The sequence below is a fragment of the Heloderma suspectum genome, chromosome 2 (genome assembly GCF_057233095.1).
Source record: "Heloderma suspectum isolate Gila_16-S chromosome 2, 16-S_ref, whole genome shotgun sequence".
In the NCBI taxonomy this organism is placed as follows: Eukaryota; Metazoa; Chordata; class Lepidosauria; order Squamata; family Helodermatidae; genus Heloderma; species Heloderma suspectum.
Genome location: NC_139459.1, coordinates 300,233,397 through 300,247,834, shown reverse-complemented (window position 1 = coordinate 300,247,834; position 14,438 = coordinate 300,233,397). Strand labels below are relative to the sequence as shown.

At 42.9% G+C, this 14,438-nt stretch overlaps 1 protein-coding gene across 2 annotated transcripts in view; it reads left to right on the top strand.

Annotated features, from left to right (window-relative positions):
- Positions 1 to 14,438, top strand: part of ARHGEF3 (Rho guanine nucleotide exchange factor 3) — a 229,399-nt gene that overhangs the window by 53,005 nt on the left and 161,956 nt on the right. For both annotated transcript variants that reach the window (XM_084840053.1, XM_084840056.1), the window contains exon 2: positions 3,696 to 3,762. In XM_084840053.1, coding sequence (XP_084696179.1) covers positions 3,696 to 3,762 — 67 coding nt within the window. The remainder of the gene's footprint in view (positions 1 to 3,695; positions 3,763 to 14,438) is intronic.

Here is a 14,438-nt window from a genome sequence, read left to right as displayed (position 1 = left end):
CACACAGCCATCTCTCAGATGCCAAATGATTACAACAAATAATGAAACCTCACAACATCCTCACCGCCCCACCTCTTACTTGGTGCAAGAATTGACCTCCCCAATCCTGACTCCCACCCTGAGTGACATGGCCAAGCATTCTCACTCCCAAAGATCTCCAACTTTCACTTAGAGATAGCCCTAGGATAATAATTCATCAGACTAAAAGGGGGTAGTGTGTTAACCCCACCCTTGTTATCCCCGTATTCAGAACTGGTCCACCACGCAGCAGCAGGCTATTTATAACTCTATGTTATAAATAGAGTTTATATTGTTTTATGCTGTACTTCATGGTTTTAATTTTTGTGAATCACCCAGAGAGCTTTGGCTATTGGGCAGTATAGAAATGTAATAAATAAATAAAGTTGAGATGATAATTGGCAAGCTTCCCTCCTCCTGGTGATCCTGCTGCAGGTGTTCTCAGTAAGAGCATTTCAATATGAGGCTTTTATTGCATGCTCATGATTGGTTACTAATGGGTCTTTTACATTATGTTGTCAACCTCCAGGGTGTCTCCCTTGCTTTCTGACCTTTATCCTGCTTTAAAAAAGAGCAGAGATAACTCGATAAAGAACTTTATTCTGATCAGCTGTGTGTAATTGCACAGTTCTGCTGTAACCCCAGCACCATCTAGTGGCTGTAAAATGAAACATATAGAACTTGCCAAAAGGAATTCCCTGATTTAAAGCATATATCTGCCCATGTAAAGGAGACACTCTTAATCCTGCAAAGAATTTGGAAGCAGAAGCCCCGGTAAGGATGTGGAATTTTAGCCTCGTGCGGTGACGCTCTCAGGCAGAGCTAGCAAGGGTTACCGGGAGATTTGAAGACACCTGTTATCCAACCCTCTTCCCCATTCCAGTTCTGCTTATTACCAAAAAGTCAGTGTTTTTCTCCAGAGGCACAGCAGTGTGCTATTTTAGTTCTATTGTGAGGTGTTAATTGGCAAACTTCCCAGAGCTTCTCACTGACTCCTTCTCCTGGTGGTTTTGCTGCAGGTATTCTCAATATGGCAAGGCTTGCAAGGGTTACTGGGGAACGGGGAGCAGCTGTTATCCAACTCTCTTCCCCATTACAATTCTGCTTATTGGAGTCAATGCCATTAGTCCTGGTCAGTGTTTTAGTCTCAAGCTGCAGTCCTATGTATATCCCTGGGAGTAAGTTTAATGGAGTAGGACTTTTTATTTATTTCTTACATTTCTATACCTCCCAATAGCTGAAGCTGTCTGGGTTGTTCACAAAAATTATCTCTTATTTAATACGTGTAGAATTGTTCTGTTGATGTCTTAACTGAGTGGCTACTTTAGACAAGTTATTTTGTGTTAATTCATTGGATTGAAGTTAAAATAATTGAGTTAGTGCTGGATTGGTATTTAGTAAATAGTAGAGCTTGGAATATTTTCAATCATAAATCTCATTGGATGTTAATAGTTGACCACCCTGCCCCAAATTGGACCCTTTTTTCCCCTGAAAAAACAGACTGTTGTGTTGCTGAACTAGATAAGGCTACATGTCTTTAAACCAGTGATCTTCACTATTTTTCAAGCAGAGTCACTTTGGCTATAGGCAACACTGCAGATGCCACTTGGGGACCTTTCCCAGGCCATGGGGGGCATCTCCTTCCTCCAGTCAAGCAGTGACACTGTGCACTGGACTCAGCTGGAGGCCAGTTTGGGTCTCTTTTTCCCACCCCCAACCACATCATCCAAGCAAAGTCTCATAAACCAGTCACCAAGTCACAAGGCAGGCAAATTCTGTCAGGTCCTTGGATCGGGATAGATTTTTTTCTCATCCCTGCGAGAGTGCGCTGCAAAATCTCCCAGTACGGATTGAAGTTGCACTCTCTCTGTCTCTCGGCCACACAGTAATTTTCCCCTCTAGTGCCTGTGCAGTGCCCCACTCCATTTAGCCACTCACCTTGCTCTTTGCTTGTTGGGCTCCCCCTGCCCAACACAGCTAATTGGCTGATTGCTCCTGCATTTTCCTCTCCCACCCAGCCATCTTACAGCTGACAAGTGGCAGGTCTCATGACTCCTCACCCCTGAAAGCTCCTCCTGTAGCCTAGAATACAGCAGCCAGCCCACTGATAAGGCAAAGCTAGAATACCTACGGGAGAGAGGGAGGGAGAGCTGCAGAGCTGCACTTGAGGTGAGTGGGATCCGCTAGTGACCCTCAGGCCTTGTATTGAAGAATACTCTTTTAAACACTGATTTTGAACATTCAGCATTTTCCTAGCAAGCACCCAGTGCTATACTTTCCCAAGTCCCAAAGACTCCACCAAACCTCTTTTAACATTCCTGCTTCTGGGAGAGAGAACTAGCAAACAGCACTCAACACTGGATCGGTATTGAAATATATTACTTCAACATCCCTCCAGAAAAGCACTGGGATCAGAGAGCCCTGGTAAAAGCATTCACTGAATAGGAGCTGCCAATCAAGAAAACTATATCCCATCCTCTCCCTGCCCCTCTCTCTACCCTGGCGTTTTCCTTAAATTGAGAGCTTGGGGAGAAATTTTTGGAGACCCACTGTCTGTATCTCTGTGTTCCTCTCTCCAAATCTTCACAAGTATTCTGATTCGGTCCACTTCAGAGAAGTCCCACTTTGATTCAAATGTCTCCTTAATCTGTCTTCAGGGTTTGGAATTTGCCTGAATCTGAAGCATACCCATAATTATTTGAGAACTTTGTTTCTAATATTACCTCTTTCTTTCTCCACCTTCACTTTTCCACTTCTGTTTATTGGGAAACATACATAATTCCTTTCTTGGTTAGGCTGAACCCATATTCATTTTCTTTTGTTCACAGTTTGTTCAAAGTAATGGTAAGAAGCCCTCTGTCCTAGGCCATTAGAACTGGTTATTGAGCTACTTTAGTTATGTGACCACCTGAAAGTAGGTAGTTAGTTACAATACAGCTGTCTTTAAGCTGTTTGTACTTTGGAGAATTTATAGAATCATAGAATCATAGAATAGTAGGGTTGGAAGGGGCCTACAAGGCCATCGAGTCCAACCCCCTGCTCAGTGCAGGAATCCATGTCAGAGCATCCCTGACAGATGGCTGTTCAGCCTCGTCTTGAATTTAACACATTTTATGAGTTAGATAAACTGTCCCTCCTAAAGTATGAGGTAGGTTTCATTTACTTACTGCCTTTACCTTATTAGTGTAATCTGTGTACACCCATGGGGATAAGACTTCTTAAGTCAAAGAGCTGGGGATGCGAGAAATTAAAAGATAAAAATAATATGCTATTTGAGAGAGGTGGTAGTACAATGTGCAAAGAAAGCCCTTTCCCACTTTCTCAATAATAAGATATTTTATGGTGTTTCTGCTCTTCTCCAGAGGCATTGCTGGCCTTGCTTACTTCAGTGCTATCAGCAATTCCACCTAAAATCAATTTCTGAAAGCTCTGGATGGCCTACAGTTAGAGAGAGAGAGAGAGAGAGAGATTACCTTTTTCCTTTTGACTATCAATTAAACCAGTTTTCCATCATGAAAAGAAGATTTCTCAGGAGCACAGTTAGTAAAAACAAGGTGGTAGGAAATGTAAGATGTTTGTGTGAGGGTGAGAAAGAGGACGAATGTGTGTCTCTCCAGCCTGTGTGAATAAGGGAAATCTGGCATGCAAGAAATAAATGCTCTCTCTTTATCTTGCAGGCCGCCACCGCAGCAGCAGAACAACTTTTCCTTGTTTTCTTCCACCAAAGGCTGGCATTTCAGAGGTGTAAGTGTTTTCTGTTTTAGGTGATTGATTTGTGTATATATTTTTCTTTTAACACTCTTATTTCCACCCACCAGATTGTAATTTGCAAAGCAAACTGAAGTAAGATGAGGTAATTCTCCAAACTCAGACCTTTAAATGCCCTAAAGATGGAACTTCAGAAATAATAGCTTCACTTGTCCTGCTGTCACTATCCACCTAAGGTGACTCCTCCCCCCCATGTCAAGAAGATCAAGGATTAAGTATTTTCCCAGAACCTCTATGGCCCTTGCTCAGCCACCATTATGCAAAGCTGTGAAGGGGTGAACCTTCATTGAACCTGATCTTTGTCAGGGGCAGGTGGACTCAATGAGGAAAGGGCTAACTTCTCTCCTCCAAAGCGTCCACCTTTTGCTGGAGGCGAACCCTTTTTTCTTAAAAAAAGAAATCTCCCTTCACCTCCAGAACTGAGAAGGGGTAGATTTAGGATCTTTGCAGGTGAGGAGGTGGGGGGTGGGAAGGTTCACCTCCAGTGAAGGATGGACCCTTTAGAGGACAAAAGTTAACCCCTTCCTGGTTGAGTCTGTCCTGTGCTGACCAGGATCAGGTTTTTGCATCTACTCAGAAGTAAATCACATTGACTTCAACTTACTCAGCACAGGAGAGATGGGTGGGGAATTGGAAATTGCTTTTGGGATCATGGGTAGCCTCTATAAGACATGTCTACTCGGATGTAAATCACATTATCTTCAATTGCACTTACTCCCCCTGACTTCCTGATTCTCTTCTTTGATGGATACTTGCTGATGATGTGTTGCTTGGTCGCAGGATTCTGCCCACATAGGCACAAAATAATGCAGTTTCTCCTGCTGACGTTTGCCCGGTGACAGTGGTTTTTCCCCAGGTAAATGCCACATTAGCTGGCAGCATGTGCAGTGGGAGGAGGAAATCCAAAATGACGGAGAATCCAGTTTTAAACTGAATCGCCTCAGAGAGCGTCTCTGTGTAGATGGGGCCGTAGTGTTTTCTTTGCTTGCCTAGCTTTAAAAAAACTTTTAAAAAATAAGATAGCATTCTTCCTAAATATTATTTACAAGAATTCTGCATTTATCTTTGTGCTGATAGCTAGCTTCAGCTATTTTTCCGTAGGGCTGCTCCATAAAACTAATCTTACTCAACCGAAATAGCCACATATGTCTCCCAAAACAGCTTCTTTATGACTTGGAACATGAATATTTTGTTAGAACTTAATACATCCCTATATTTGTTCCTCCCCTACAAGGCTGATAATTTGGACCACAGTAATAGGCTGTGGGTTATGTATCCAGGGTAAAGTATAATTTGTGATAGGGGTTTACATGCTGCTATGAGTGTGCTGTGATTGCATGAAGAGTTCGTCTAAATTACATGTGGGCAACCTGCGTGCTGCATGCGGCTGTTGGCCTCACTTTGTGTAGCCCACGGAGGCCCAGGATGCCCCACCCACTTTCCCTTACTGTTCAGCTGATCATTCATCAGCTGGGTGGCAGATAACAGATACTATTAGCAGCAGGGAAACAGCAATCTTCATCAGGATTGTGGGGAGGGGTGTGGTTAAAGCCCCCCCCCCCGATCTTGATCAAAATCACTATTTACATGCTGCTAATAGCAGTGGGGAAAGAGCAATCTTGAATGGGATTGGTGGTGGTAGTAGAGATTGCTACTGACTGCTTTCATTTACGCTAGTTGAGAGTGTGTGTGTGTGTATGTTTCCCCTAGGCCCTGCCACCACTGTTTCACTCATGCAGCCCCCCTAGGTTTCCACAGGGGCCAATGCAGCCCCCATCTTGAAAAGGTTGACCACCCTTGGTCTAAATCCTGTTCTCTATTGTGGTGGAATGGGAAGGGGCAGAGGAGTGTTATTTTGCTCTCTGTTGAGTTCGGGGGCAGGGGAGGTAACTTCTTTTGATGGCATAATTGCCAGGAACTGGGTCTGAGGGAGCATAGGATGTGGTGTAAATCTGTTCCTCACTTGGCTTACCCTTATTGCGTTCCCATTTTGGTCTCTCTGCTGGTGGGAGTTGTGTAGCGTTCTGTTGGCATACCCTGATGTTATACTGGCATATTTTTACTGGCAGAGGAGTAGCTCAGGGTATATGGGTGTAAGTGGCTTCTGCCAAATCCTAAAGCCCCACCAGCTGGCATATCTGGAATTTAGGATTGCAACCGGAGTCACTTTTAGAGAACATTTCAAGATCGTTTGCGCTACATGGGTGAACTCTTAACTCTGCTCTTTGTCCTTATTAATACTGTTCTTGAAGTTGGCTACATTTATGCTGTTTTTACTCATTACTGGCATTGTTTATATGAACAGACCACTGGAACTATTGTTAACTACAATCAAAAGATTGATTTCTGCTGGAACAGGAGAGTTTATTTTGGCAAGGAAGGAGCGATGCTATCAGAAATTCATTGTGTGATGTTTGTTTAACAGATGGTTGCAGCCAATTCCAAATAAAATTTAAAAATACTGATTAATTTGTACTTTGTACAAATTATGTACTTTGTAATATAATATATTGTTAACTTCAGGTAAGCTCAGTATTTCAGGTAAGCATATGTTTACAGCTAAGTCCCAAATTACACTGTTTTTAAACACATTTTTCAAAGAGAGTTTGCTTTTTTTTCTCTTTTAGAGAGAGGGTCATGTTTTCTGTAAATATTTCTCTTTTCCTACATTTAAAAAAAGAGTCTTAAAAAGTTAAAATGGCCTAATTCCAAATATTTATTAACTAGTGAATGAAATCGCCCTTAGCTTGATGCAGCGAATTATTAAAACAGAGTTACGCAGGTGTCAGAGCTTGATATATTGTGCCAATCCTGTCTGAGTGAAGTGAGGGACGCTGGCATTCTTCGGCATGCCCCCTGCCATGGTGCATCCCTATAGCCCCCTGGGGGAGAGGTCTACCCATTACCTAAGAGGAAGTGCTGCCCCACAGCAGGGGAAGGGGGTAGCTGTAGAACTCTCTCCCTTGACCCTCCCCTCCCTTCCCCTCCCCTCCCCTCCCCTCCCCTCCTGGCTTCAAACTGTATCAATTGCAAAACTATGTGCTGGTAAGGGAAGCCTGCCATCTAGTGAGTGAAGTCAGTATTGCTAGCTTCCAACACACAGACACATTCAAGTCAGTGTGGTATGGTTAGGGTGTTGGACTGGGGCTTGGGAGATATGGGTTATAGTGCCCACTCAGCCATGTAAGCTCACTATGTGAATTTGGGCCAGTCACTGACTCAGTCACAGGGTTGTTGTGAGGATCAAATGGAGAGGAGGAGGGCTATGTAAGCTACCTTGGGTTCCTCGCAAGAGGAAAAAAGGCAGTATATAAGTGTAATAAATAACATAAAATTAATTAATGCTTAAAAAACCCCAAATAACCCCAAGGTGCACACTCCTAGGAACCGCTTAGTATGCATGCCAAGTTTCAGGTGTCTAGGTTTCATGGTCTTGAAGCTATGGTGCTGACAGACAAACACATCCTCTTTTATTATTATAGATAGATTTTTACACACTGGCATCATGTTTTACAAGGCAGAAGAGGACAGGCCTCTGCCTTGAGGAGCATACTATCTGAAATTCAGCAGAGGAGAACTCGGAGGAATTAGAAGCAGATGGAGATAGACAGGGAGAAATAGGAATTTATTTCAGTTACACAAACTTAGGCTTAGTTACAGTAGAGGAGGGGTAAGCAACCATTTTGGGCTCATGACCACATTTGGCAATTTATCTTAATTTTTTTATTATTACATTTAAATCCTGCCTTTTTCCACTTGCCAGGAACCCAAGGTGGCTTACATGGTCCTCCTACTTTCTGTTTTATCCTCAAAACAACCCTGTGAGGTAGGCTAGGCTGAGAGTCAGTACTTGGCCCAAAGTCACCCAGTGAATTCATGGCTGACTGGGGACTAGAATCCAGATCTCCTAAGCCCCAGTCCAAAACTCTAACCACTACACCACACTGGCTCTGAATTTGAGAAGCTGTCCTGGGCACCACCATAAAATGGCTAACGTAGTATGCATTGCTAGGCCCAGAGGAAGTGTAACCTGTGCAAAAGTCTGAATTCCATACAGAGGTGGAGACTGAGCCCCCACACATTAAGCAACCCTTTTGAACCCACAGATTCAGCACCAACAGAAACGTATTTCCCAGGAGGCAAATGCTTTTTCTCTCTCTCCCCCACTGCCATCCAACTCATTCCCGCCTGTCTTTTTTTTCTCTGTCCCCTGCTCATCACCCATAGACACTCTCCTCCCCCACACACACACACAACCAAGCACCCCATGCATCCATCATGCATGCCTGCATAGCCCTCCCTTCTCCACACTGCAAGCACTTGAGAAACTACACTCATTTTCAGGATCTCCAAAATTCCACATTAATCCTTCCAGGTTATCCCACTAAACTCATCTGTTTCTCACACACATGCAACCCCTGTCCATTCAGACATACAAGCACACAACCCTCTCCAATGCCCCAGATTTCTCCCAGCTGGCTCCCCCAGTCCTGTCTGGCTTCCTGCAGCTCTCCATCACCACCTCTTTGCTGGCTTCCCTGCAATCTCCCGCCATCTTCATTTCCTAAGAATCTCTCTGAGCCCCTTGAGTGGCCCAGAGGCATTCCTGGAAAATGAAAATAGCAGTGACTGGAGGCCCTCACTTTGCTTTGAAGAGATCCCAGCTGCTGGTAAGAAAATTTGTTACTTTATTTTTTAAATTAAAAGTGGGAGGGGGAGGGCAATAGAGTATTGGGACTAAGGAGTTTTGCCAAAGGCCAAGTTGATTGATATTACCAGTTTTAATGGATCCTGATTACATCCCCATTAATTTGTCCCTGGGTAAAAACAGTAATTCAAAAGATAATTTATCTGGTTTTACTTGATGTGTACATCTCAGGGCATGGTCTGAAGGTATGTGAAGCAGACACCTTGCTGAAGCTAAGCAGGTCTGGGTCTGGTCAGTGCTTAGAGGGGAGACCGCGTGGGAACCACATGTAGCCACCTTGAGTTCCAAGATGGAAGAAAGGTAGGATATAAATGTAATTATAAATAAATAAAATAAATCTCAGTAGGCAGCATCTTAGGGGAATTCCTTCCTTTGTGTGAGAAAGGGGAAATGGCTGTTCTAAAATGGTGCCTGCCGCTTGCTTTGTTTATAAGTACTTTGTATTAAAATAGTTAAACAAGTTAAAATCTACTGGTTGATTAATCATGGGCACTGTTTTAATTAGTGAAAAGTGCCCCCAATAGACAGAGGGCTCCACGTTCGAAGCCCTCAGCCTATCCTATGCCTTCTGGAAAGAGCCAGACAGGGTGAGAGAAGGATGGAGGCAATTTCTCTGTGCTCGTAGCTCTGTCTATGGGCACAGAGAAGGAGATTCGCAGCATCTTATGGCACCCCAGATGCTGCCTAGGGACTATAGCATTGCTCTGTTAATTAATTTAACTGTTGAACAGGCAGGTAATGAAGTGAATCTATTCAACAATTCTGTGAGAAAACCTTTTTATTAATACAGAACACAGATAGATGCCACAGGAGCAATGCTAACCACTGGTTATCATGCTAACCACACTATACGTAGTACAGTGTGGCTTTATAACAGCTTTTTTTGCTCAAGTTATTTTTAATATCTAAGATAGTATTTGGAAATTATTATATCACTTGTCCCCAAATCAAAATGGTTGGGTGAATCTGTGTAGGCTGGTTTTTGTTTGTTTGTCAAGTTTGGACATGCATCCTTTTCCTTCCAACACCCACAGTCCACAATGAATCATCCTGTGCCTGGTTCCTTGTCCTGCTGCACTGAGGCCAGCTGATTGGATGTTATCTACACAGGAACAAGACTGATGATTTTGTAGGGGTTTCCTGTACCATACCGCTAAGATACAATAACTTCTGTCTCCCTTCTAACAAAGGAGAAAGCAAGAGTAGAAAGCACTGACAAGTGCCAACGTGGTTTTTTATAGTAGCTTGAAGAGCATGAACAAACATGATTCCTTATCAGTGACTCATCTTTTGAACATGTTTAAGTGCTAATTAAATCATTTGATGCTGAGGACTTTGCAGACTTGTCAGTAAACATAGTCTAAATTAAAAACTAACTAGGTTTGAATCACATTTCCAATTACATCTACATTGTAAATTTTAATTGCACATGATTTCTGGCTGCCTTGCATATGAGACACTTTCTGCAGCCAAAGTTTTCATGATTAATGGATTTTAATTGATTATAAAATTATTTGTAAAATCTATTCAGACACAAGTAAGGCTTGAAAAGTAAATACTCAATGTATGCCTTTATTTTGTCATCCCTTCATTTCACAGGTGGGCAACATGCAGTCCCCCAGGCTGTATGCCCCCCCCCCCCAATTTGAAGACAAAATTATGGTGAACAATTCTGTCCATAGTGCCACAAAGCTAAATTTGACCCTTTTGGTGCTCCATAGCACTACTGGTGCAATCTTTAATTTTTTTTTTACGGCATCCAACAAAAAAATGTTTATTTCAATGAGATTAATTAGAGTTAATTTTCCCTCTTAACGTGCTTACTTTGGTGTAGAGTAGTGGCAGTGTAAGTTGTGAGATAGAAGTCCTCCATTCCAATCTTATAGCCACATGCTTAGTAGGTGCTCTAAGGCAAGCAGCTGTATTTCAGCTTCAGCAACCTATCAACAATATGAGGATAATGCCTACTTTATAGAGTTCAGGTAGGAATTACCAGTTAATGTCAGCATTTCAAAAAAGCACATTTAGTGTAAGGTAAGGAAAGATTTTTATTATATTTCTGTTGTCTTACTAGTTAGAAATAAGCAAGGAGTTCTCCTAATGGCTGCTATAGTATATTAAACTCTGGTATTTTTAATGTATTGCACTTAAGTATAGTTACTAGTTGAATCTTCTGAGATGAAGCAGATTAAAAATTGAAATTGAGCAATGTCTCTCTAGCACGCCCCTACAATATTTCAGTAATGTTCACTGGATGCTTTTAAAGCATTTCAGCTAGACTGCTCTCTCATCGTGGGTGTGGTTATCTGCTATAAACCTGTCACTTCCTTGCTGTTCTGCATACAAAAGATACTAAAATTTACAAGCAGCATGTGATATAAGAAATAAATACAGTTGTTACCCACCCTCTGAAACTAAGTGCCATGCTGTTACATTACAGATTTCCCATTGTTAATTATAGTCTGGGACAGGGTGTAGCTGTTGCCAGTTCTTTGTGAGCAACAGATGAACTTGACCTTACTTCGGTTCCACACACATTGAGAAATGGGCAGTTTGTTTTATGCCTGCCCCCTCCTTCTTGTTTATCATTTTGGGGACACTGGATGTTCAGATCATTCTGTGATTGGAAAACACAAGAATGGCCACCAGATTGGAAAAAATCAACTTATATCCCCATACCAAAAAAGGGAAACACTAAAGAATGTTCAAACAATCGAACAGTGGCACTTATTTCACATGCCAGTAAGGTAATGCTCAAGATCTTGCAAGGTAGACTCCAGCAATTCATGGAACGACAACTGCCAGATGTACAAGCTGGGTTTAGAAAAGGCAGAGGAACTAGAGACCAAATTGCCAATGTCCACTGGATAATGGAGAAAGCCAGGGAGTTTCAGAAAAACATCTATTTCTGTTTTATTGACTATTCTAAAGCCTTTGACTGTGTGGATCATCACAAATTGTGGCAAATTTTTGATGGTATGGGGATACCAAGTCATCTTGTCTGCCTCCTGAGGAATCTGTATAACGACCAAGTAGCAACGGTAAGAACAGACCACGGAACAACGTACTGGTTTAAGATTGGGAAAGGAGTACGGCAGGGTTGTATATTCTCACCCTACCTGTTCAAGCTGTACGCAGAACACATCATGCGATGTGCTGGGCTTGGTGAAGCCAAGGCTGGAGTTAAAGTTGCTGGAAGAAACATTAACAATCTCAGATATGCAGATGATACCACTTTGATGGCTGAAAGCGAGGAAGAGCTGAGGAACCTTATGACGAAGGTGAAAGAAGAAAGTGCAAAAGCTGGGTTGCAGTTAAACCTCAAAAGAACCAAAATTATGGCAACCAGCTTGATTGATAACTGGCGAATAGAGGGAGAAAACGTGGAGGCAGTGACAGACTTTGTCTTTCTAGGCGCAAAGATTACTGCAGACGCTGACTGCAGCCAGGAAATCAGAAGATGTTTACTTCTTGGGAGGAGAGCAATGACCAATCTTGACAAAATAGTGAAGAGCAGAGACATCACACCGACAACAAAGGTCCGCATAGTTAAAGCAATGGTATTCCCTGTAGTAACCTATGGCTGCGAGAGCTGGACCATAAGGAAGGCTGAGTGAAGGAAGATAGGTGCTTTTGAACTGTGGTGTTGGAGGAAAATTCTGAGAGTGCCTTGGACTGCAAGAAGGTCAAACCAGTCCATACTCCAGGAAAGAAAGCCAGACTGCTCACTTGAGGGAATGATATGAAAGGCAAAACTGAAGTACTTTGGCCACATCATGAGAAGACAGGACACCCTGGAGAAGATGCTGATGCTAGGGAAAGTGGAAGGCAAAAGGAAGAGGGGCCGACCAAGGGCAAGATGGATGATATTCTGGAGGTGATGGATTTGACCTTGGGAGAGCTGGGGGTGCCAACGGCCGACAGGAAGCTCATGCGACGGCGTGTGCTGGTCCATGAAGTCATGAAGAGTCGGAAGCGACTGAGGGAATAAACAACAAAAACTACAAAGCCTATCTAGAAAGACTTTTGTCTGAACAATCTCGTTTATGGAGCAATTTGGGGTCACTAGCTTTTTAAAAATCTTTTCAGATTTATACCCATAGACAGTTCAGCATTGGCAGAGAGAATGTAGCTCTGTAATTCTTCCATGGGCTCTGCATATTCTAACATGCCACACTGGAGTATCTATTTTTGCAGGTGCATTTTGTGTAATACACATCCACAGCACCATCTTGATTATTCTATGTGTTTTATGTAGTACGTTTATATTCTACCCTTCGCTGAAGAAGCTCAGGGTGGTGTACATGGTTCTCTGAGGACAACCCTATAAGTTAGGCTAGGCTAAGAAGTAGTGACTGGCCCATGGTCAGCCAGACTGCTTCATGGCTGAGTGTGAATTTGAATCCTGGTCTCCCAGGTCTAAGTCCAAAACACTTAAACCACTTTACCATACTGAGTCTTAGTGCGTTAGTTAGACAAAAACTGATTTGAGGGAAGAATGTTACGGATGTTTCCTGATGAAACTTGACTACTTTATCCAGGCATTCAGAAAAAAGACTGATTATGCATTTTCTGTCAGATAAGATACCATATATTACTGAGCCCGCGACTAACTTTTTTCTAATTGCTGTGCACATAAGAGCTCAACTGTGTTAGCTAAACCAGATAAATTGTCCTTTTTGTTGGTTGTTCTATTTGTCTTTTGTATTTTAACCTGAATGGGTCATGTGACTGTAATGTTGTTGTTCAGTCGATAAGTCGTGTCCGACTCTTCGTGACCCCATGGACCATAGCACGCCAGGCCTTCCTGTCCTGCGCTCTCTCCCGGAGTGTGCTCAGGTTCATATTCATTGCATCAGTGATGCTATCTAGCCATCTCATCCTCTGCCGCCCCTTCTCCTTTTGCCTTCAATCTTTCCCAGCATCAGGGTCTTTTCCAGAGAGTTTTCTCTTCGCATTAGGTGGCCAAAATATTTGAGCTTCAGCTTCAGTATCTGGCCTTCCAATGAGCACTCAGGGTTGATTTCCTTTAGGATTGACTGATTTGACCTCCTTGCAGTCCAGGGGACTCGTAAGAGTCTTCTCCAGCACCACAGTTCGAAAGCATCAATTCTTTGGCGCTCAGCCTCCCTTATAGTCCAGCTCTCACAGCCATACAGTACTACTGGGAAAACCATAGCTTTGATTAGACGGACCTTTGTCGGCAAGGTGATGTCTCTGCTTTTTACTACGCTGTCTAGGTTTGCCATAGCTTTCCTCCCAAGGAGCAAGCATCTTTTAATTTCATGGCTACAGTCACCGTCTGCCGTGATCTTGGAGCCCAAGAAAGTAAAATCTGTCACTGCTTCCATTTCTTCCCCTTCTATATGCCAGGAAGTGATGGGGCCAGATGCCATGATCTTCGTTTTTTTTAATGTTGAGTTTCAAACCAGCTTTTGCACTCTCCGCTTTCACCCTCAACAAGAGGCTCTTTAGATCCTCTTCGCTTTCTGCCATTAGGGTGGTATCGTCTGCATATCGGAGGTTGTTGATAATTCTCCCGGCAATCTTAATTCCGACCTGTGATTCATCCAACCCAGCATTTCTCATGATGTACTCTGCATATAAGTTAAATAAGCAGGGCGACAATATGCAGCCTTGTCGTACTCCTTTCCCAGTTTTGAACCAATCGGTTGTTCCATGTCTGGTTCTTACTGTTGCTTCTTAGCCCTCATACAGGTTTGTCAGGAGACAGGTAAGGTGGTCTGGTACTCCCATCTCTTTAAGAAATTGCCACAGTTTGTTGTGATCCACACAATCAAAGGCTTTAGCATAGTCAGTGAAGCAGAAATAGACGTTTTTCTGGAATTCTCTTTCTTTCTCCATGATCCAGCGAATGTTGGCGATTTGATCTCTAGCTCCTCTGCCTCTTCGAAACCCAGCTTGTACTTCTGGTAGTTCTTGG